This window comes from Malus domestica, chromosome 04, assembly GCF_042453785.1.
Source record: "Malus domestica chromosome 04, GDT2T_hap1".
Lineage (NCBI taxonomy): Eukaryota > Viridiplantae > Streptophyta > Magnoliopsida > Rosales > Rosaceae > Malus > Malus domestica.
In genome coordinates this window covers 4,759,505-4,784,020 of record NC_091664.1, presented here as the reverse complement: position 1 = coordinate 4,784,020, position 24,516 = coordinate 4,759,505, and the positions used below count along the sequence as shown (strand labels likewise).

The 24,516-nt window shown below is 38.3% G+C and overlaps 3 protein-coding genes across 3 annotated transcripts in view; 1 reads left to right on the top strand and 2 right to left on the bottom strand.

Moving 5' to 3' along the window:
- The window catches only part of LOC108170249 (uncharacterized), a 42,907-nt gene extending 18,996 nt beyond the window's left edge, over positions 1-23,911 (bottom strand). Inside the window, exon 1 of the mRNA XM_070820437.1 lies at positions 23,774-23,911. The gene's annotated coding sequence lies outside the window, so the exon portion shown is untranslated. The remainder of the gene's footprint in view (positions 1-23,773) is intronic.
- Positions 8,783-12,448, bottom strand: LOC103432791 (putative receptor-like protein kinase At3g47110). Its single transcript, XM_008370998.4, has 2 exons — positions 9,651-12,448; positions 8,783-9,456 (listed from the first exon to the last, which is right to left on the bottom strand). Exons 1-2 carry the CDS (start codon positions 12,334-12,336, stop codon positions 9,035-9,037), a joined length of 3,108 nt encoding a protein of 1,035 aa, XP_008369220.1. The 5' UTR covers positions 12,337-12,448; the 3' UTR covers positions 8,783-9,034.
- On the top strand, positions 19,318-21,871 carry LOC103432790 (inactive disease susceptibility protein LOV1-like). The gene is made up of 4 exons (XM_008370997.1): positions 19,318-19,467; positions 19,835-20,171; positions 20,260-20,405; positions 21,206-21,871. The coding sequence occupies exons 1-4, from the start codon at positions 19,318-19,320 to the stop codon at positions 21,869-21,871; spliced, it is 1,299 nt and encodes a 432-aa protein (XP_008369219.1).
- Positions 23,912-24,516: the final 605 nt, after the last annotated feature.

Genomic DNA, 24,516 nt, shown 5'->3' with positions numbered 1-24,516 from the left:
ACTCTTGATGTGACCCTCAAATTCTTAAGTTAGCCTTATACTCTGGAGGAAACCAGAAAACCCTCCAGCCCAGTTCAAGAATAAGCATGTGGAAAGTTACTTCTTCAAAAGAAAAAGTATCTCATATCATCTCTTCTCCATTTGCTTCGCCTTATCCTTGTTGTTGTTTACGACACAAGGAGAAGGAGAACAATCAACCGGAAGCCGAAGTCGAACCTCCGATCCAGGTTGCTTGCTTGGAAGTCTGATTGTTTACCTTGTCTGTTACCTCTTTCGGCAAATCTCCTAGCTCGGCGACTTGGGGGACTCCTATTATAGGGTTTTGTATCGCACTTGACCAAGCCCGAAACTACAAGTAAGCTTCAAGTGAAATTGATACATTACCTTAACATCTTCATCGGTTAAAGATACCATCCCTGGATGGAGGAAAAGTACTTCTAGATAAGATACCACATCTACGTATGAGACAAATAAGGCAAGTGAAAATGATACCACACTTCGGTACTTAGAAGTTTCGTGATTACTCAATGGCTTGAATCTTGCAAGTCCCCAACCGAAGAGCTTCCTTCCCTTGGGAACTTAGGAGAGCACTGTTTGTACCATACTTGACCAATCCCAAAACTACTAAGCACCGGTCAACGTTATACCGTCAAGGACCCAGAAGAGTTTCCTTCCAACCAAGAGGCCAATCACAGCACGACACGTGTTGACATCAAGCCAATCATAGTGCAACACGTGTCAACATCAGAAGCCAATCACAACACGACATGTGTCAATGTCAGAATAAAAATAGAAACTCTCTTCTATAAATAGAGATCATTCTCTCACAATATTTTCTAATATCATTTGTACTAAAGCATTTACTAGTACTCACTAAAGGAGAGCTTGAACCTATGTACTTGTGTAAACCCTTCACAATTAATGAGAACTCCTCTACTCCGTGGACGTAGCCAATTTGGGTGAACCACGTACATCTTGTGTTTGCTTCCCTATCTCTATTCATTTACATATTTATCCACACTAATGACCGGAGCAATCTAGCGAAGGTCACAAACTTAACAATTTATGTTGTACCAAAGTCCTCGCTGATTTTGTGCATCAACAATGATGATGTTGAAGTATTATTCAATAAGTTGAAATGTAGTGTAAAAGTTGCTAGTGGAGCATGCATTTTTTTGAGGAAAAAGGTAAAAAGACAATTGCTATTGTGTGAATGCAAATGAGCTACATGTGCCAAACATGTGCAATAAAGCGACTGGCGATGTTTTGGATATGTTGCATAAAAGATAAGGCCATATGAATCGTAGGGATATGATCAAGTTTTCCAAGAAAGAACATGTGAGATGTATACCAATGTTGACTGGAGAACTTGGAATTGGTGGAGGAGGTCAAGTGGGAAAGCAAACAAAGAGTTCACACAAGTTAACAAACTACATCTCAACTTCGCAACCTTTGGAGCTGATGCACATGGACTTGATTGGACCAGTACAGATCGAAAGCATTGGGGGGAAAAATACATACTTGTCTTGGTTGATGACTTCTCACGATTTACTTGGGTTGCTTTCTTGTGAGAGAAATTTGATGCGCTCAAAGTATTGTGCGGTTTGCTGAATAAAATTCAAAAGGATAGAGTTATTTCAAATGATCATGTGATAAGACTCAAAACTGATCATGAAACTAAATTTAAAAACACATCATTTTCTGAGTTTTGTGATGAAAAATGAATTGATCACAATTTTTCTGCTCCAATAACTCCTCAACAAAAAAGAGTTGTTGAGCGAAAGAATCGTGTTTTGCTTGACATGAGCCGTGTCATACTAACAAGTGCTTGTTTGGCTAAGCATTTTTGGGTTGAAGTAGACAGCACTGCTTGCTATACTGCAAATAGAGTTTATCTTCGACCCGTTACAAAGTGCACACTGTATGAGATTTGGAAAGTAAAGAAACCAAACGTCAAGCATTTGAGAATGTTCAATAATATATGCTACATTTACAGAGATAGAGAAATGCTAGCAAAATTCGATTCACGTAGTGATATTGGATTTTTTCTAGGTTACTCTCTCACAAGTAGAGCGTACAGGGTGTTCAACAAAAGAACCAAAAATGTCATGGAGTCAATTAATGTCGTTGTGAATGACTCATCCTTAAGTATTGAACAACTTGTTTCAGATGAGGACTTCTTTCAAATTAAATCAATTGATGATTCATCATCTACTGAGATTGAAGTGGACCAAAATGTTAACTCATCAAAAGCTTTGAAAACAGGACACAAGCAAGTGCAAAAAGACCACTCCAAGTTAGATATCATTGGCAATGTAGAAGATCAAATATTACAAGAAGTACAACTACTGCTATAATATACTTCACATGCTACCTATCTAGGATTGAGCCAAAAAATGCCAAGGAAGCTCTTTTGGATGATGATTGGATAATAACCATGAAAGAGGAACTCAACCAATTTGTTTGAAATGATGCATAGTATCTTGTTCTCAGACCTAAAGAAATAAATGTTATTGGAACAAAGTGGGTTTTTAGGAATAAAACTGATGAACATGGTATTATCACGAGGAACAAAGCTCGCCTCGTTGCTCAAGGGTATACTCAGGTAAAATGATTGGATTTTGATGAGACATTTGCTCCTATCGCAAGATTAGAGTTAGTTTGTTTGTTATTAGCTTTTGCATGTCATATATGTTTTAAATTATATCAAATGGATGTGAAAAGTGCTTTTTTAAATAGAGTACTTCAAGAAGAAGTATACGTGAAGCAACCGAAGGGGTTTGTCGATCTAAACCATCCTGATTATGTGTATCGAAAGAAGATCGCACCCTTCTTAAGAACTTATAGTAGGAATTGCACCCTCTGGGGACCAACCATGCTCTCTAGTGGAAGAGGGTAAACTAATTCCCCGACACTCATATGGGTCTGCTCTCCTATGCGAGAGGATAAACTATACACTTCGAATATCTAGACGTGGATGAGTCGGGCTACCCTGGTGTAACTAGGAGCACGATGGCTTGCCCCGGGATTCCTAGAAGTAGCCACAATGGTATTTTTCAAGGCTTAGCTAACTGAAGGATTTTTTGTCTCATGGCCTAATCCGTGGGGAACTGAACCTCAGAGACAAAGAAGACACATTACACAGTATGCCCTATGGAAGGCTGCCCTAGAACCTTAAAGCTACTACCGAGTGCACTAAGATAGTCTACAGTTTTAGAAGACTGTTTACGGCTTACTCTTCAAGCAATAAGACGCGCTAAACTTATACAACCGCACATTTTTGTGAAAGGTTAAATAGTTAGCGTGCATATATGAAACTCTATCCACTGCTGACATGCTACGCAGTTGATAAGCTTCACCTCTGCTAAGCGTGGAATGATCGTTTAGATCTACATTAATTCCTAAAGTGTTGTGATACTTGCTATGCAGCCCATGAAATTGGTTACTTGAAGAGCAATGAGTTCTCTCGAACCATTGCTTACAAAATTCCATACAACCGCGTATTTTTGATACGAATGGTTAGCGAATTTCATGACCCAAAAATCTTTAGTATTTTGTGATGCAAGCCACACAGCTTAAATGATTGAAGAAAGCCAAGGTTTACAGCCAAGTAGTCACACGGACTCGTCTGCTTTTGTAAGTAAGGCGTCCGGCTGTCGACCCTTTGGCTAACAACTTTGAAAAAGTTCTACACCAACACATACGGCTACATAGGCTACGTGGGCCTGTTTGCTTATAGAATCAAAGATGAAGAAAAAGAAAGAAAGCAAGTTTATTAAATTTTCTAGTAAAATTGATAAACAAATAACAAAGGTCGAAGGAGTTAAAGCAAAGAAAAAAGCAACAAGGAAAAACAATGAAAATCCTAAAGGCTACCTAGAAGACTAGTCTTCAATAGCTTGGACATCCCACGACTACTCAGTCACCACACCTTCAGCAACTGTGACGCTCTCAGCAGCAGCATCATTTAGTGCTTCACCCTCGGCTGCCTTAGCCTAGGCACTAACTTCTTCGACTACTTCACCAATGGAAGCCTCAAAAGTAAAGGCAAGTAAGTCTTCCAGAGAAATAGAGAAGGTCTCGAAGTTTTTCATAGCAAACTCAAAGTTAGACAACCTACCAAAAAGATGATCTACATAACCCAACTTGTAGAAATCAGCCTGACTATGAACAAGTGAAGCCTCGAGCCCTTCAACTGCTCGTTCTTCTCGAGCAGACCAACACGGACGAGCTGCAGCTCATCCACTTTCTTCATCATATTTTCGTTGATTTTCAGTGCACCTTGGAGTTCCAACACTTAGGGTTCAAGCCACTCGACGACCTTCTTGAAGTGGATCACTCCATTATAAGTAGTAATCAACTCTGCAACCTTTGTGTAAGGAGCAGAACAAAGCTCAGAAGCGGCACGTCCAAGATCTTGAATTTGAGGTATGTAACGATCAATCTCATTCTCTGCACTTTCATACTTAACTTGGATCGCGTCAAGCCTAGTCTTCAAGTCAATGATCTCCTGGCAAGCGGTCTCAAGCTACAGAGAAGTGGGGGCAGAGATATTGACCCCTTCAAAGCAACGAGCTAAGACTCAAACTTTTTTATCTTCTCGGCGGAAGAATAAGCCTCAGCTGCCATAGTCGTTGCCACCTCATTGGCAGCTTTGGTATCCCCTTGGTTAAGGAGCATAGACTCGGCAGCCAGAATCTCCATTTTTTGCATCATGGTAAGCAGAGCAATCTTCCAATACTGGGTCGTATGATTCGGAAATGAACTTGGGCAAACAACCCATTTGACACCATCAATAAGTTTCTTCAAGCAGATTAGGCTTCAAAAGTGCATAGATCTCAGTAGACTCTCTAGAAACAGGCTTGATGGATTTATCACAACTGCCCATGCGAGTAGTCTAATTTTTCTCAGCACGTGAATCAGTCCCAGCAACAAGAGGAATGGGCTTTGGCGCCATTTTAGTAGCAAAGTCCACCTTATCGCTCTTCATAGTAACAAGCCTCTCCAAAGGTGAACCAGACTTAGCTCCCAACAGACATCTTGATATAGACTTCAGCATTAGGGGCATGATAGAACCTCTACATTGAGGAATCCTAACAGTAATCAAACTAGCCATTTTCAGCATTTTTCTTCCCATTGGAAGAAGTCAAGTCAATCACATGCCTCTTAGCAACAGGCAGACCATCACGAGTAGCGGAGGAAGTTTTTGATTTTTTCTCAACCGGCATCTTTTGAGCAAGTAGGGAAGATCTCTACTTTCCACCTTCATTCACAATAGGCTCAACGATAACAATTGGATAAGCCAATGCATCCACCTTGATCCTCTTTATCTCCCATCTCGAGAGCAGCCCACATTTTTTTCGGCAAAAAAGAAAGACTAAACAGCCAACGCCCTTCACGGTACTCAGCAGGGATACCTAAAGCAACATGCACTTTCTTCATATCTGGAGAAGTCTTGAAGTTGAGCCAAATTCCAAATCTACATAGATAAAGGATGACAATTAAAAAATCAGAGAGCAGCCTAAAGATCAAACAATTTATGACGAAACCTCAACTGCTTATGAGCCACGACCTATCTTTCTCAGCTTAACCAAACAGCAAGGAAGCTCAACCCATGATGGCTTTTCCCTCATTTTTTCTCTCGAACCAATAGGCAAGAGGCCTGCATGCCCAACATTCTAACAGCCCATGAGGCCCACATCCTTTTCATTTCTCTCAATCGCTGGCATGGCCCACGTCAAGGCTAATAGTCCAAAGGACATGAGTCGTGCTGCTCGCCTAGCATTGCGCCCCAATGCCTCAATTCGCAGCCTCAGCTGCACAGCTGCCCTTGGCTTTAGCCAAGCCAAGCAGCTCAAGCAGTGGTCTCTACCACAACACTTCCTGGTCCTATGCCTAGCCGACTCTTGACCTCTACTAGCCTACATGCCACACCACCTCATTGGCTGCCCTGCGACAGCACTATCCAAGAAAAAGATAAGGAAAATTAGAATTTTCTTACCTCAGCATGGCGCGGAGAAGACAAAGAAAACAACAAAGGACAACCCTTTTCACGGGAAAGTGAAGAAGATTGCTAAGGGAGGAGGAACAAATATCCTCTAGCTTTCTCTCTCTTGTAGGGTAGAATAAATTGCTCTCTGAAGTTGATTTAATCATCTACTTAAGGTAGACTTAAATAGACGTTGGAAGTGATTTATTTCCCTTTCCTAGAATGATCTAATTTTCAATTAAAGTGGGAATCTACATCAAAATAGGAAACAATCTTATGTTTCCTCAAGCAAGGGAAAATCTTTATACCTGATGCCCTTTCCTGCGAGCAACTCAATAGGTGTAGGGGCATTTGTGGAGCCCAAAATAATCAAGAAAATTATGGAGGTGACACGTGGACTTTTGGGTAAAAAGGAAAAAATTACTCTCGAGGCACACCGGGATTCCCACGTGCATGCAATGGACAATAACAGCTCAATCAAGGAAGAGTCAAAGGTGATCAAAATGGTATTTATTCAAATCCCTCTCATCACTCCTCATCAAATCCTTATTCAAAAGGTAACTCCCAAATTTCCTATTTAATTTAGGATTAATTGCCATCTTAATTGCAAGATATTATTTCACATAATATCTTACAATTATTCACACAATTTCAACATATATAGCCGGCCACTCCCCTATAATAGCCCTATTCTCCCACTAAAAAGCTAAGCCATTTGTTACCCATAAACTCCTAAACATATTCTTTTCAGAATTTTAACTTTAACATCGGAGATTCTTTGGCCAAAGCCCCCCCCAATTCATCGTGGGCGCGTGATACTTTTAGCCTTAATCTTAGGTGTTATTATTTTGTAGGTGCATTTTCGTCAATGGAGAAGACGGTGGAAATTTGCATCCACAGAGTTGGTATCAAATTTCTAAAGCATAATAATTCATATGACCAAGACAAGCTGCACGATTAATCAATGTTGTTTCTTTTAATCAATAATTATCGTTTATAAAATATGAAGGGAATCCAGCAATGCAGTGGAGATTGGTTGCCGGTAGCAAAAAATGCTCATCTGCAACTCCTTAATGCAGTACTATAAGAATGCTCTGTGCTGTTTTTTCTAAAATACAAAGAAGATGTAAAACCAGGTTTCAGACTTTTTAGGTTACATGCAAACTTACTAACTTTTCATACAAGGAATTGACTGTATAAGCATATGATAAACTCTGATGAGTTCAGATAGACTATATCGAAATTTAGATGAAGGAATATTAATTAGGATGGATCAAGCAAATCAAAATGGACTGAAATAGTGCAGGATTATAAGACTCCTTTATGCTGCAATTAGGATAATGTCATATTGTTTGGGCAAAGATTTCTCTGGAGATGGCTCCTCAGCTCTCAGCACATCTCCCCAAGGGATTGGCACTTTGGATGTGTAGTTGGGCTATTGCTTGCTGATGTGCTGCAAGAAGAGGACAAAGTTAGTTTTGAAATGTACCTTTGTGGGGCCTTAGGTGTAGGCCTTGAGGCTCGCAATCAAAACTAACTAAGTGCTAGGCGTGCAACTGCTATTTCAATATAGCAGATGTAGAACAAGATTGTGTTTAGTCGATTACTTGCGCCCCAAGTTACTCGGACTTCTTGTTATCAAAGGATTGTCGTGGATGGGTTAAGTCCACATTAAGTTCTTTTTCTTGCCTTATGACCAAGGACTTTCAGTTCATAGTCTTATATATTCGAATGAGGGGAGTCCAGATCCCTTAAGTCATTTGTTTAGTTCTTGATTAGTTTTAAATGAAGGCATATCCATTAAACTGACCATATCCAAATACAAATAAGACTTTTAAAGTAGGAAAACAGGCGGATATGACTTGAATACATACTGAAGATGCATTAAGTAATAGATCTACAAATTCAGAAATCAAACAAAGAGATTCGGGCTAGATTTCACCTTGTCTGGCAAGGTTGAACCTCTTGCAATCACTTCTTTTTTACTTTACAGAGGTTTTATGCTAAAAAGGGATGAATGTAAACCATCCTACACAAGGGAATCGATACTACGCCACTAGGGGTGATAGCAGAGCTTCTAAGCAAGACAAAAGATAGCTTTTGTGAGGGAGATATCTTAAAAAAGACTAAGATCTGGGCTGATTACAGCTTTTAGATGCAAATCTGGCTTGATAGCAGAGTTTGTATGTTTGTTTGTTTGATTGGTTGAGTCTTGTTGTCTCTGGGGCCTATTCCTCCTTTTATAGGCGAATTAGCCCGACTGCTATGACTTTGCACTTGCCCGAAAGCACTTTGAGGGTAGTGAGTCATCAACTTTTTACTTGTATTGCCACTGAAAAGTGCTTTTTGGCTGATTGTGAGTTAGTCCTCATAACTTGACATTTAAATCATAGGCACATGGCCTATGCATTAATGGGAATGCGCCAATTTGCCTCTGGGCTTCGGGCAAGTCTTCCTTTAGTTGGTATCTCTGGGCTTCCACACATTTGCAGCTCAATGTTCAAATATTAACCCAAACACATATATCGTCGAGACTGGTTGGATTTAAACAGAAACTAATTAATACAAAAATGTAACTATTTCAACCATAGAACATCAAAAGTAATTTCAGCAAAAAAAAGTTAATGATGAATTTCACTGTTCAAAGTGCAAGATAGCTCTTTAGTCGGAATACTTTTACTACTACTAGGCCTACTAATCTCAATTCAAAAAGTAAAAGTAACAATGATAGGTATGATGAACGAAGAGAGAAATGACAGTTAAAAAAAGGCTAGACAAGGGGGATCACATGACTTTCACAAAAATTATACTCGACCTGGCTCTTCTCTAGTAGTAATACGATACAAACAGAGAAAGCGTAAACAGAACAAAACAATATTCCCTTATTCTACAATATAATTATAAAATACTAAATCAACTTTACATACAACACACATTGGTACATATACTATCTTTGGCAAATTATGTTCTGGCATATATAAGAGTCTAAAGAGTGAGATTAAGAAAAGAAACTTAGCCCAATCTCGTATACTGCTAGCTTCGTCTTCATAATTTCATAAATGAGTCTCTAATTGCCTTCATTTTGTTGATAACAACATTCATATGCATCCGCTCTCCCGGGGATATTGCAGAGCATGCGAGTCCTATCTGCATCATTGAAACCAAACATTCCTCCAATTTTCTTCCTTGGACTCGGCCGTGGTCATGACAATTTGTAATAGGTTTTTCTTCTATCTCATTTTTGTATTTGTCATCATTAGCATCTGCATCTTCTCCTTCAATGAGCAATGAAGGATCAACTATGTCCATGGCATGATCAGGCATTGCCAAGGCTGTGAAATTGCGAATACTTATACCATCTCCAAGCATTCCATCGGTAGGTCTTTTTCCCGTGAACATTTCTAGCAACAGTATCCCAAAGCTATAAACATCTCCTAGTATGGTTACTTCGCCTCCCATGCCATACTCTGTCATCCATTACTCACATTAGGATGTCAAGTCAAATGTTTATAATTCAAATCTTATTTAAGAGTTCGCTGATGCTTCTTATCAAAAGAAAAGAGGTATTTTTCCATTTTCATTCATATTAATAGAGACTTAAGTGGGCTACTAATAAGTTTTTAGGAATAAAAAACATATTGAGAATCACAAAAACGCATACCTGGAGGAATGTAGCCAATGGAACCCCTTAGCCCAGCTGACATGGTTTGACTTTGAGAGGGGTTATCCGCCGCTTCCAAGAGGAACCTTGCTAAACCAAAGTCAGCAACATGAGCCACCATATCTTCATCAAGTAGAACATTACTTGGCTTTAGATCACAATGAACAATCGATGTATCGCAATGGTGGTGGAGGTAATCCAATGCTGAAGCAATATCAATTGCAATATTGAGTCTTTGTCTAAGGCTCAATCTCTTACTTTGAGATTGCTTATCTATTGGATGCAGCCACGCATCAAGACTTCCATTTACCATGTACTCAAAAACTAAACTTTTGAAGTCATTGCCCTGATTGTCAATGCTTGAGCAGGCAGTTATGATCTTGAGAAGATTACGGTGCCTAATACTTCTTAAAGCATTACATTCACGGATGAAACTCCTGGAAGCTCCTTCTTGTTGAAGGTTCAATACCTTAACTGCAACTACAGTTCCATCACTAGGGATTATGCCTTTGTAAACTGAACCAAAACTTCCCGTACCAATAAGATTGTCCATGGAGAACCCATTAGTTGATTCAACAAGTTCCAAGTAAGAGACACCCATTTTCCAATCCTTATGGGAAGGTGAAGTTACAGGTTTACGTCTTAAACGAGCAACAATGAAGTATGACAGAGCAATTATGAATGCAAGCGCACAAGCTACAGGGATGACTACTTTTGGGGCAAGCAGTCCTCGAGATGAATGAGCCTTTGAGTTGGAGCATGGAGGTAGACTTAGTTGTGGGATGCCACCACAAAGCCCACCATTTCCGAGAATTGAGAGACCACTTGCATTTAGAAAAATCCCTTCTTTAGGCAGTTCACCCTCGAAATTATTATTAGAAACATTGAGATTCTTGAGAAATTTTAACTTGCCTATAAATTCAGGAATCTGCCCAGAAAAATTATTGCTCGAAATATCCATCTCTTCTAAGCTTCTTAAACTATTAAGAGATTCAGGAATTGTTCCATCAAATTTGTTATCTGCCAAGCATAGGCGCTCCAACATAATACAATTGCCTAGGGCACTTGGAATATCACCTGATAACTGATTTCCTGATACATCTAGCTCCACGAGATTGGCCAATTTACCTACTTCCTGTGGCAGTGCACCAGTTAAATGGTTGTTAGCCAGGCCGAAATAGATTGAAAGGGACGAGAGCCCAATAAGCTCTCTAGGTATGGCTCCTGTTATGTTGTTACCAGAAAGATTAAGTACTAATAGAGTATGGCAGTTTGCAAGAGTTGGAGGAATGCTTCCTTCAAAACTATTCTGGTGCATGTAGAGCCTTGTCAATGAAGTCAAGTTTCCAAGGGAGGATGGGATTCGACCCGAAAACATGCTATCACTCAAATACAGTTCCCCTAACTTCTGAAGCTTTCCAATTTCATCGGGTAGATTACCACTCAAAAAGCTATGACCCGCTCCCAAAACAGTCAAGTTTATAAGATTTCCAATACCGATAGGGATGGTTCCATGTATCAAAGTGCCACCTACAGCAAGAATTTGAAGACTAGTAGAAAGGTTGGCTATGGATCTTGGCAATTCTCCTCCAAATTGATTATTGGAAATACCCAAAATCTCCAAGATAGTACAATTGGCCAAGGAGCTAAGAAAATTCAGGTCACCAGTTTTCCCACTTCCTAGTAAATTGCCGGCTAAGTTTAGTTTAACTAAGTTTTTCAAGTTCCCAAAACTTGCAGGGATTGTCCCAGTGAAGACATTGGTAGAAAAATCAATACCCGAAAGTCTAGAAGCATTTGACAAGGAGATAGGAAAATTACCAGTGAAATTGTTTGAATGACCGTAAAATACTTCAAGATTTGGAAGAGTAGTACCGATATTTGGAGGTAGCTCGCCTTGCAGTTGGTTTAGAGTGACTGCATACCTCCTTAAAGAAGAAATATTATAAATTGAAGGAGGGACCATACCAGACAAATTATTCTCGGAAAGCGTCAGCACTTGCAAGCCTTTTAGACGACCAAGCTCATTTGGTATGCTTCCGTGAAAATTATTGCCGAGAAGGTAAATACTATACAAAGCAGAAAAGTTTCCTATCCATTTCGGGATGCTTCCTGTGAGATTGTTACTAGCAAGCAAAAGGTAAGTCAATTTCAACAAGGAACTGAATTCGTTCGGAATTGACCCGATAAGCTCATTGGAGCGCACATCGAGCCCGCTTAACTCTGTGCAGTGAGATATATTAGCTGGAAGCTTCCCTCTGAATGAATTTCCAGATAGGTTGAGATATTGCAGGCTTCGTAGACGACCCATTTCTTGAGGAATTTCACCATGGAAGCCGTTGTTTGTTAGGTTGATTCCTGTCAGGTAGGTGAGGTTTCCTATAGAAGCTGGTATAGAGCCTGCCAGTTCTCGGGAGTTGAGTTTCAAAATCGAAACTCTTTTGGTGGAAGGGTTGCATGTAACTCCAACCCAACTGCAGAAATCAGTGGAATCGTTCCACGAGCTCATGACATTGAGAGGATCTTGAGTTATCCTGTCCTTGAAGTCTAGCAGTGCCAAACGATCGGTTTCATTTCCGGGCAGAATTGCGGCATCCACATGTGTGCTCATGCATAACAAAAGAACAAGCCCGCGAAAGAACGTAAACAAAATAAGCCTACCATGAGTACTACAGGAATGCTCCATGCTGTCTTTGAAGAAATACAGAGCAGATGAAAAAGCAGGGTTCAGGGCTTGAAAAAGCAGGGTTCAAGGCTTTTTAGGATTACGTGCAAACTTGGCCTACAAATGTGAAGGGGAGAATTTCATGATGGTGATTAGGTAAGGAGTTGAATATTAGACCACAGCTCCTCCTGGGTCCTTCCGTCACTATCAAGCTGGGTTGACTGTGACTAGTACTGACAATTTTTTATACAATATGTTAATTTGACACAAACTGAAACGAAAATAACAAGTTTTTGATCAACCCGTTAACATGTCAGGTTGTTATTGGGCAGGGCTTGGCCCATGCCTAGTGCGGGCTGGCAAACGTTCGGGGCCCAAAAAAATTAGGGCACCAAAATTATTAGGGTGGTATATTCATATATGTTTTCATAAGAATATAAATTTATAAATTTAGTTAAAATTTCAAGAAATTTACCTATAACTAGTAGTTTTTGTGTGTAAAATTAACAAGAAGATCCTGGCTTCAAAACCCTACTTGTGTTTGTGTTTATTTACTTTTCAATTTTTATGAATTTCTTTCTATAAAAGTATAAATTTTTGAAATTTGTTTAAATGATCATGAACTTTAACCATAATTGATGGCTTATGCTATTTAAAATTAACAAGGAGGTCTCGGGTTTAAAACGCTATGTGCATTTTTTACTTTCCAATTTTTACAAATTTATAAAATTTGGTTAAATAATCAAGAAGTTTAATCAGAAGTAATGATTTTTGTTGTTTAAAATTAATGAAGGCTCATGAGTTCAAAATGATATGTGCTTTTTTTTTATCCAATTTTTACGAGTTTCTATCTGTTTGTTAATTGTTTTTATAATTACTAGCTAGTAGCTTTGTGAGTTGCAGTTTTTAGACATTCATTCTAATTCAAGTTTAACCTTCAACAAAGAGTAATGCGTAGATCAAGTTTGCAAACCATATGACATATCACTAATAGGAAAATGCACATTAATTAATATTTAAGTAATAATACAATCATCAACAATCACATCATACGGTTTTCAAAATTTGGTTTAAAATTTGATGTTTCTAGTATTAGCCTTCAAGAAATTAATGTATGTATGTGTTTAGCAATACTAGATTTAATTTAGTGCTCATTCATTTCTTATACATATAAATTAAAGACTCGAAAAATAATAATTGTTTTAGTCTCATATTGACAAAGTAAGTAAATAAAAAAAAACACAAGTATTTATCATTTTTTTTAGGCAAAATTATCCTTTAGGAAGAAAGAAGATATTTTATGAAGGCTAAATAGCCAAAATGGTCTCTGAGATTTGCATAATCAATAGAAATGGTCTCTGAGATTGAAAATCAATAAAAATAGTCTCTGAGATTGTCCACCATCCATGATTTTGGTCATTCCGTTAAAAACTCTTTGGGCAATTTTCAAAGCTTCATAACTCAATGGTTTTTAACCAAATTCGATCCATAATACATCATAATGAAGATAGGAAAGTGTAGAACAAGATTATACCATTTGGAAGCCCAATGGTTGCCGGAGATGGCTGGAAAATAGCTTGAAAGGTGACTGTTCCACGGGAAAACTAGAAAACTCTCCGGAAACTGGGTAAATTTTAAACGTTCATAACTTCTTCAATAATCAACGAAATTGAGTGATTCGAAAACAAAAATCATACTTCTTGATGAGACAAAGATAATGGTACTTTTCTCGATGGCTAACTCGCTGTGATTTTTGTGAAAAACGGCTCGAAAATGGCTAACCATTTTTGAGTCATTTTTCAGCCAAAACACGAAGAGTTAGCCATCTATAAAGGTACCATTCTATTTGTCTCGTCAAGAAGTATGATTTTCATTTTTGTATCACTCGATTTCATTAAGTATTGAAGAAGTTATGAATGTTTAAAGTTTACCCAGTTTCCGGCGAGTTTTCCAGTTTTTCCGCGGACCAGTCACTTTTCAAGCTATTTTCCGGCCATCTCCGGCAACCATTGGGCTTCCAAATAAGTATAATCTTATTCTACACTTTCCTGTATTCATTTTGATATATTATGGGTCGAATTTGGTTAAAAATCGATTGAGTTACGAAGTTTTGAAAATTGTCCAAAAAGTTTTCAACGGAATGACCAAAATCATGAATGGTGAACAATCTTAGGGACCATTTCTATTGATTTTCAATCTCAGGGATCATTTCTATTGATTATGCAAATCTCATAAACCGTTTTGGCTATTTAGCATTTTATGAATGATTGTATGGCCATAACTGTGAGGACTAAAAATAGTGAGTCTTTGCTGGTCCCTTCACTCCATTAGATTTTCAATCGAAGCTCAATGCTTTCAAATTCGTCAATTCTGTAATTGATGGAAATTAGATTTTGGGTAAATCATCAAAATGGTCCCTGAGATTTGCATAACTCATTACTTTGGTCCCTGAGATTCCAAATCGATAAAAGTGGTCCCTGAGATTGTCCACCATCCATCATTTTGGTCCTTCCCGTTAAAAACTCCGTTAAGTGTCTCGAATCTCTTGGCCGGAAGTTTGGGCAATTTTTAAAGCTTCGTAACTCAATCGTTTCTTAACCAAATTTGACCCATAATATATCAAAATGAAGATAGGAAAGTGTAGAATAACATTATACCTATTTTGAAGCCCAATGGTTGCTAGAGATGGCCTAAAAATAGCCTCAAAGTTGACTCATCCGAGTGAAAACTTGAAAATTCGCCGGAAACTAGGTAAACTTTAAACGTTCATAACTTCTTCAATACTCAACAAAATCAAGTGATTCAAAAAAAAATTATACTTCTTGATGAGATGAAGAGAATGGTACCTTTTTGGATGGCTAACTCGCCGTGGTTTGGCCGGAAAATTGCTCAAAATTGGCTGTCTTGGTCTCAAGTTAGCCACTTTCAAGCCGTTTTTCGGCAAAAAAATGGCGAGTTAGCCATAAAAAAAGGTACCATTCTCTTTGTCTCGTTGAGAAGTATGATTTTAGTTCTTGAATCACTTGATTTCGTTGAGTATTGAAGAAGTTATGAACATTTAAAGTTTACCTAGTTTCCGACGAGTTTTCAAATTTTCACTCGGACCAGTCAACTTTGAGGCTATTTTCCGGCTATCTCCGGCAACTATTGGGCTTTGAAATAGGTATAATCTTATTCTACACTTTCCTATCTTCATTTTGATATATTATGGATCGAATTTGGTTAAGAAATGATTGAGTTACGAAGCTTTGAAAATTGCTCAAACTTCCGGCCAAGAGCTCCGGGACACTTAATGGAGTTTTTAACAGAATGACCAAAATGATGAATGGTGGACAATCTCAGGGACCACTTTTATCGATTTGGAATCTCAATAACCAAAGTGATGAGTTATACAAATCTCAAAGACCATTTTGACGATTTATCCAACAACCTGCCACATGTTTGCACCTCTTTACCCGTTTGTCTGTCTATTTGTAATTGACGTGTTTTAACCGTATAAATATTATAATAACTATTTATTTTCCCATATAAATATTATAATAACTATTTATTTTCATCTCTACAATAAAAATAATCAAATTGGCATTTGCTTACGTTTAATCATCCACATCTATCAACCAATTAACCAATTGAAATTTTCATCCCTAGAATAAAAATAATCAAATTTAGAATTTCTTACGTTTCGCATCTATCAACCAACTAACCTATTGAATGGTAAGAATGTTAGTTATTATCATATCCATATATGCGTTTAAGATGACTAAATCATCCCTAATTCTATATATATATATATATATATATATTTTTTTTTTTTTGCAAAGACGATTTATAAATAATGATAAAGAAAATAAAAGGTCTTGTTAATACATATATAATATACTAGCATATGGTGACACACAAAGTGTGTGAACTTTTTTTTATTTTTGTTTTTAAAATAGAAAGGAAATGGAGAGAGAGAGAGAGAGAACGTGGGAGTGAGGAGAGAAGGAAGAGAGGTTCAATTTCTATTTTTTATTTTTAATAGAGATATGTTCACATATAGGTGAGGCTTTGAAAAAAAATAACAAAATTTTAGTTGTGTGAAATTAGATTTCTGCTCATATTTCTTATTCATCTTCAGTTTTAATTAGAAGGTTAAAATGGTAATTGACAGAGACTTTATGTGGGGTCCACCAAATTTCAGGAGTTCAATTCCTGATTTTACCGGAATTGGATTACCTCTATAGAGGTGGTAATTGAATTCCGGGTAGAGGGCTCCATCGGGAATCAAAGTTTTTTACCCAAAATACCCATATATGTTCCTAAAACAACTCCTACCTTCACGAATCATTGCCCTCTGTATTTGTTTCTCTCACAGCACAGACCACCCCACCTTCGCGATCTGAAACGAAAAGGAAGTTATAACGGCTCTTTTAGATTTTTTTTTTTCTCTAACAAAACGGTGTCGTTTTAACATTTTTTCTGGGTTAGACTAGGTCCCAGAGATGATTAAGTCATGTTTTGTTCTTAAACCATATTTTGAATTCAATGGTCTAAATATCAATAGCTCTGATATCATGTAGAATTTTTCAGGTCAACGGGCAGAGGGCCCACTCTAACAACATCGATACTATCCCCACTTAACCACCTGCACAATCCTTAGGTATGGGGTTTTATCACAAAAGGCCCCTATGTTAGTTAGAGTGGGGTAATTCTATTTAAAGTGCTTTCTGTCACACCCTGGCCCCGAAATAATTATTTTCAAGGATTTAGTTTGTTGATAGGCCCAAATATAATTTCTACTTCTCAACAAAAATGTAATTCTAAATTATTTAATCTTATTTGTTTTATGGTTGCATCTAACTTCTCGCTAGACTGCCTACGTACCATAAACAGGGATCAAGTCATTTGTAGTTCACATTTCCAAAGTTCAAACCAAATATGAATATATTCATTTAATCCAACATATACTACAATCATATTAATAGTCAAACCACAGCAATTAGGTCTCAAAAACATAATTAGAATAACAAAGTTTGCATAAAAACACAATGTTGGCTCCCTGGCAGTGCACCGCCGCACCAGCCACCACGGGTGGCGATCGGTCGCCCCGACGTGCCGGAAAACTCAACTATTTCTAAAAATTCTCAAAAATTACAGAAATGAAGATCTCAATGAGTAGAGAAACTTTCATACCTGAGACCAAGGCCAATTTGGCCAGGAAACACCTCAAAATGGCCACGAACCGTCGGAAACCCTTGTTTTTTGGTGTTCTTGATTCATCTCCAAAACAACTCCGACGCCCCAACCAATGAATGGCTTTGTTCCAGACCTCAAGGGGAGTCTAATGGTGGTATTAATTTGATGGAGTCATTTCAGAATTGGGGGAAACAAAGGCACGGGTTCATCGCACCCACCGGTGCGGTTTTCCCACATTCAAGGCCAAATTTCATGATTTTTGGGGTGTAATAGGAAGAGGGAAGGTCATTGAACCTTTTTAAGGTGGTTTGGTAACATAATTCGTAGAAAAACCCGACGAAAAGCCACCGGAGGAGGTGGAGAAAGCCGGGTCGGGTCGATGGCATAGAACCGGGTCGAAGAATCCGGTGCACTTCCTTCCTCTCTTGTCCCCTCCTTTCTCTCTTCTCTCATTGGTCACTCTCTCATCCCCCCCCCCCTTTCCTGATTGGCCTCTTTCTCCCTCCTTTCTCTCCTTTATCTTCCATCTCCATCACCTAATTTTTCTTACTTTTAATCTGGGCCACACACGTGGCCTTCCGGATTTGGCTCTAAAAATCTAGAGTATTCTAGAAATGATACACTTACAATTTTACCCTCGACTTTAAGCGTTAATAACTTTTTCGTTATAACTCCATTTCACTAACGGTTTGCGCCCACGCGTTTGTGAGATTGAGCTCTATTCAAAAATATAAATTGTGACCTCAAAAGGTTCTACGAATTTTAAATAGTTAATTTCCAAATTGTAAACCTCGTAACTAGTTTAATTTAAAACTAAACTTACACAAATTATTATAAACTCTTGAAAAATCATATAAAAGCTCAATAATACAAATACGTAGATTATTATAATTTCCGGAAACAAAACTTTAAAAGTTCTCGATTAAATTCTTTATAATCATCAATCGATTTATTTTCGATTTTCTTCACATATTCATATATTTAAAATTTTCAGGGTATTACACTTTCTCTCTTCCCTCTTGGCTGATGTGGGACAATGGGTGTTCCAACACTCCCCCCATGTGAGACCCCATTTTGTGGGTCACACATAGAGATCCACATATTGGCAACCACATGGAGCCAAGTCGGGGCTCACCCATCAAGCGGGGCCAAACGGGGACCCACCTAATCACGTGGCATCTTTGTCCTACGTGGAGCCATGTCGGGACTCACCCATTGCGCAGGGTCAAATGGGGACCCACCCAATCACGTGGCAGTACAGGCCAGTCCCTAACTCTGATACCACATGTAAGATATACAAATATATACCAACGTTATTCACCACAAGTATGCCAATTGAATCACCACAAAACAAGAACAAACTGAACATTCATCAGCAAATATGTTTATGAAAATTCGATACATAGGCATAGACACTAACCTGCAGAACTTGGTGTAGAAGATGAAGCCATTGTAGCTTGTTGATCCGATAACCTTCTCCTCTTTTGCAAACACAAATGCTCTCCAAACAATAGGTATTTGAAACGCAATGAGCAGACAGTGCCAAGAGCAGTGATTAAGATCATATATATATATATATGATCGTTCTAATTATTCTCCTATTAGAATTCTTATAGAACTTGAACAAGTAATCCATATAGTGATACAAGTGACCCTCAATAGATATAGCATAGAAATAAGTCCCAAAATTACAAGGACTTGTACTCACAATCCTACAAGAGAAAGGATTTCCACTAAGCTTGTTAATAGGACTTCTCCATTCAAAAGATATATACTTCTCGACTCTTAATGTTCAATTCATACTCATACTCTTACATTCAAGAGATGGGAAGTCATTTAAGAAATGCAGAAGAAAAGCAGACAAGTGATGATGAAAATGTTAGCAAGTCGATTGAAGAATTTTTGGGCATAGCTCATGATTTGGAGGACATTGTTGACACTTTTGTCCTCGGAAGAACACGTAGGCAGAGATCTGTTTTCGTCTGATGTATTACATTGTTTAAAGGTCTAAAGGCTCATCACAACCTCTGGAAGGAGATGATGCAAATTGAAGAAAGAATCTCGACTTGGAAGTTGAAAAATGGTAGAGCCACATCCTTTTGCAAACAATAATGATGATACTAACAATACTAAGTCACAAGCGCCCGCAAGCTCATCAAACTGCCCTAAGCAGCAGCACAATGATCAAGTGCAAGTGCAACTACTCTATGAACTACCGTCCCACTTAAGGCCATGCCTTCTCTATCTTGGGATGTTTCCAAGAGAAATGGATATACCCATCAGAAGATTATTTCACCTTTGGCTTGCAGAAGATTTTCTGGTCAAAAGGTAACATATTCAGAATAACGGAGTGACTGCTCCTGAAGTTTCAGAGGATTTGGCAGTGGAGTATTTGGAAGATCTGGAAAAGAGACGAATGGTCCGTGTATCCAGATCAGTATCCGATACAAGTCCCAAGAGATGTTGTATTACAGGAAAATTCTATGACATCATTTTGCCCAAAGCTGAGCAAGTCAGTTTCTTTCATATTCACAAAAATATTGCGTCGTCATCATCATCAACTGACCGTGATCATGATCATCAAAGTCAAACACCTCCTCCTCAGTTTGCAGTTCGTAGGGTTGCCGAGTATGCTAACATCAAGGACTACCCAGCTGACTCAGAACTTTACGTCCAATGTATATCTACTGTCTTATACATCCTTTAACTTCCAAAAGAAGGATATGCAAGCACTCCAAATTGGAAATTTTGTCACCAAGATCATAGGTAAAAGAGGCTATTTGCTACTCACGGTGCTTGATCTTGAACGTGTTTATAAACCTGCGTTGCCTGAAGAACCGGGATATCATTATCACTTGAGGTATATGGGCCTAAGATGGACCTTCGTGGATGCTCTTCCGGATGAAATTGAGGTTACACCATAAAACTAATTGGCAATATAAAGAGTAGCCCAAGATCATATAAGCACATAGCAAACTTTGTCCCTCACCGATGTGGAACAACTTTCAACACGTCCCGTCACGTGTGGCGGATTTTCAAGCCTACACGTGGACAATAACTGGGTGACTTGGAGTGTGTGCCATTTGGATTCACACGAGTACAACATGCTCTGATACTATGATGAAGTTGAGGTTCCATCATAAAACTAATTGGTAATATAGAGAGTAGCCCAAGACCATATAAGCAAATAGCAAACCTTGTCCCTCACCGACGTAGGACAACTCTCAACAATGATGAAATTGAGATTCCACCATAAAACCAATTGGCAATATAGGGAGTAGCCCAAGACCATATAAGCACATAGCAATCCTTGTTCCTCACCAATGTGGAACAACTCTCAATACGCCGCCGTACGTGTAACGGATTTTCAAGCCTACACGTGGACAACAACTGGATGACGTGGAGCGCGTGTGATCATTTGGCTTCACACAAGGACAACCTGCTCTGATACCATGATGAAATTGAGGATCCACTGTAAAACCAATTAGCAATATGAAAAGTAGCTCAAGACCATATAAGCACATAGCAAATCTTGTTCGTAACCTCATCCATCTGCAGACCTTGGACCTCAAGCATACTTATATCCGTTCTCTCCCAGTTTCCTTTCAGAACATGGATGTCTTGCGGCATCTATACTTGAATGATATTCGTGTGGGTAGGATTTGGACGACACACGTAGTATTCAGACATTATCTGGAATATTTGTCGACAGGAAGACCTTGACACTGTTAGAAAGCTATATCAAGTTCCGCAAAAACCTAAAAAAGTTGGGTCTCACAGGCCGTTAACTGCTCACGGATTAGGCCAGTGCATCGCGAAACCAACTAGCCTCCAATCTTTAAAGTTGAGGTCCACACAAGATGATGAAATGGCCAGACCTTCATCACTCCATCTGGTGTCTTTGGTGGGTCTCAAGAATCTCACTAAACTTTATTTGCTGGGAAAATTAGCCAACTTAGACAAGGACCCTTTGGAGTTCCCACCAAGCCTCAGGGACCTTACTTTATCATGCTCAAGGTTGAATGTTGATCCTATGCTGATGCTCCGGCGGCTTCCACACTTGACAGTCCTGAGGCTTTTGGCCAACTCTTACTCTGGAAGCAAAATGGTTTCTCAGCAAAGTGAATTTGGTTCACTTCGAATCCTGCAACTCTGGGTGCTGGAAGATCTAGAGGGGTGGGTGGTTGAGCAAGGAGCAATGCAAAACCTCCAGAAATTGGAAATCCGACGCTGCCATAAGCTAAAAAGCGTTCCGGAAACACTTATCAATTCCACTACCTTAGAGGAATTGACGCTCACAAATATGCCAGAGGAATTTGTTGCAGAGACTCAAATTCTATCTTTCAAGACCAATACGTGGAAATTGATCATAAGGTGAATCCATTGCTTCAGTGTGCCATTGGAGAGGTTGCTTTCGGTAATGAAATCAATTCCTTGTTTGTTTCTTATGACGATAATGTACGTAAAATTGCTTGCTGCTCGCTGCTTGTATTTTCATTGTGTGTTTTCTGCTTGCAGTTGCTGTGTGTAATTTTGTCTGTTTCTTATCCACATGCGCTGCCTGATTGTGATGAGGCGCTATTTATTTTAGTAGTTGCTGTTGTTCTTTAACTGATCAGGGCGTTTGCTCTAGTTGCTGAAACCGAAACAAGATGGATTTGAAGTTTTCTTTGGGTTTTTCTTTTGTACGTATTGGTGCTTTCATCGACAGTCTACGCCCTCAGGGCCTCGGTGGTTAAACCTGGTGGCAAAAACCTGATCAATTAAAGCGTTCCATAAGCTAAAAAGCGTTCAAGGAAAACTGTTAACTGATACCAGAACATTGACAATGATTCGTAGAGAATGAATCAAAATATTATCAATTTGCTTCTACCTCCCTTCGGTTTACGGGGTGTGAATGTGATGAATATGACATACCTATCCAATGCGATTTATGTAATATATGACAAGGGTGAGTTGCTGGAGTATTTCTATTGACCAGTTCTGTCATAAAGGCCCGATTCGGAGACTGAATTGCTTCGATTTTAAGCAGCTATCGTGGAGACAGTAGGAGTATGTATTCAATACACCTAGTTATGTCAAAATATTCTTGATGCAGCTCCACTGTGTCAACTCTCTCAACCTTCATTTCACCATCACAATGCCAAGTAAAATCTCCCAATTCTTTCCATCTTATCAGACCTCTCAACTTTCTGTTTGCTCTAGTAGGAAGAATAAAAAGTATTTCTATTCATTGGTTTGGAAAAAAAAAAACTTTCGCATCTGATTCTTGATGCACTGTAAGTTACGTGTCTCAGCAAGTAGTTCTGTGCATATGAAAATCAAGGACACACATACTCTGGACTCATTTGGAAGGGCTTTTAAAATGGTTGAAAAAGCTTTTGATGACCAAATTGAGGAGTTATGTCCATCTCATGGACCACTTCTATCAATTTTCATTGTCAGTGACCAAATTGAGGAGTTATGCCAATCTTAGGGACCACTTCTATCAATTTTCATTGTCAATGACCAAATTGAGGAGTTATGCCAATCTTAGGAATCATTTTGACTAAAATGCTTAAATTTTTTAAAGCCCTCGAGGAAATGACCAAGTTCATTTCTACGCTCTTCTACAAACATCAGACTCCAACGAGATGAGCCTACTTACTCTAATCAGGTCACTAATAACAAGATCTACACTGTAGGATTACATACATAAGAAAACTGTTCATACTATTGCAAGGTAGAAAACTGTGGTATAAAATCAAAAGAAGCAAACTAAGGTATAAAACATGGGAAAGTTTGCACCAATAGTTGTATACCCAGCAACCAATCATCACCAGCGAAAAAAGAAACAAAACCCAGGAACACATAATTGAGAAGAAAAAATATAAGGAGGTACCCAAATTGGAGAAAAAAGGAGAACGTATGGTTGCCTATATAATAAAGCAAAAAACTGTCAAGAAATATTTGGGAAAATCCTTTTCCTCTCTGACCCTCCATTTGCTTTGGATATAAAGACACTCTCATGGAATCTAATAAATGTATAATTCAAGCATAAAATGTATGGAAAAGTCAAGAGGTGTAAAATGGGCACTCCCCACCTCCCACCCTCTACAAATTTCTCTAAACTAAAGTTTGCACTTTCATGGAGTACCCCAAAAAATCCCCACTCTTTTTTACAATAAGGCATTACCCAAAATTCCGGTTTAAGTTGAATAGATTGAAACCAGAGACATCGACACAATTTACAATCCTGAGAAGAACACCCATTAGCTTTGAATGAGCTGAGAAAACTTACCCTGTTGAAATCCTAAGCAGCGGAGTGAAGCTTCCAGTCGCCGATTTGGGGCTGTCAGAGAGACCAAAGAAGGTTTATTTCTTCACGATCAGGGTTTATGAAAGTTGTGATTGTGGTCTAGTTTTTTAATATTCTACTTTAGCACCAGTAATTTCAATCGTCGCAGGTTAACCCCTATAATTTAATTTTAATAACTTTTTGCGTCTTCAAAAATAATAGCTTATTAACTTTTCTACGTTTTAGGTGGCTCCATGTCACGTCGGCACACTAGGGAGTAATGTTAAACTTAGCATATATCTGTACTTTTATTTGTATTGTTCTTTTTCATAGAGGTATGATCCGTCAATACGTATGGTTTCATCCTTATTAGAAAAATAGTATAAATATATGATAAGAGTAGCATTTTGCACACTAACTCAATATTTAACGAAATTTGATGGTTAGGAGGTTTTGGAAAGTTTTTATTTTTCACTTAGTACTAAAGTGTAGTTTTATTCTTCTTAATGAATCAGTGAGAAATCTTATGTTCAATTATCATCAAAGATAAGTTTGAATCAAACTAAATTATTACAGGTCCATTGTGTGGCTTATTCTAAGTTTCTATTTCCTTAGTATAAGTACATTGTTGTATTCAAAAAGAAGCTTTTTCGTTATAATCATGAAAATATTGTATTTATACAAATAATATTAATTATAGGATCAAACTTAACACAAATATAATACTTTTTTGTCATCTATGTGAG

Excerpts from the sequence above, each read along its gene's own strand:
- LOC103432791 (XM_008370998.4), bottom strand. The coding sequence starts at position 12,336 with ATGGAGCATTCCTGTAGTACTCATGGTAGGCTTATTTTGTTTACGTTC. Across the intron at positions 9,457-9,650 it reads CATTGGCTACATTCCTCCAG|AGTATGGCATGGGAGGCGAA; the intron begins GTATGCGTTTTT and ends AATGGATGACAG.
- LOC103432790 (XM_008370997.1), top strand. The coding sequence starts at position 19,318 with ATGGGAAGTCATTTAAGAAATGCAGAAGAAAAGCAGACAAGTGATGAT. Across the intron at positions 19,468-19,834 it reads GAACACGTAGGCAGAGATCT|AATAACGGAGTGACTGCTCC; the intron begins GTTTTCGTCTGA and ends TAACATATTCAG. Across the intron at positions 20,406-21,205 it reads CTCTTCCGGATGAAATTGAG|GAAGACCTTGACACTGTTAG; the intron begins GTTACACCATAA and ends ATTTGTCGACAG.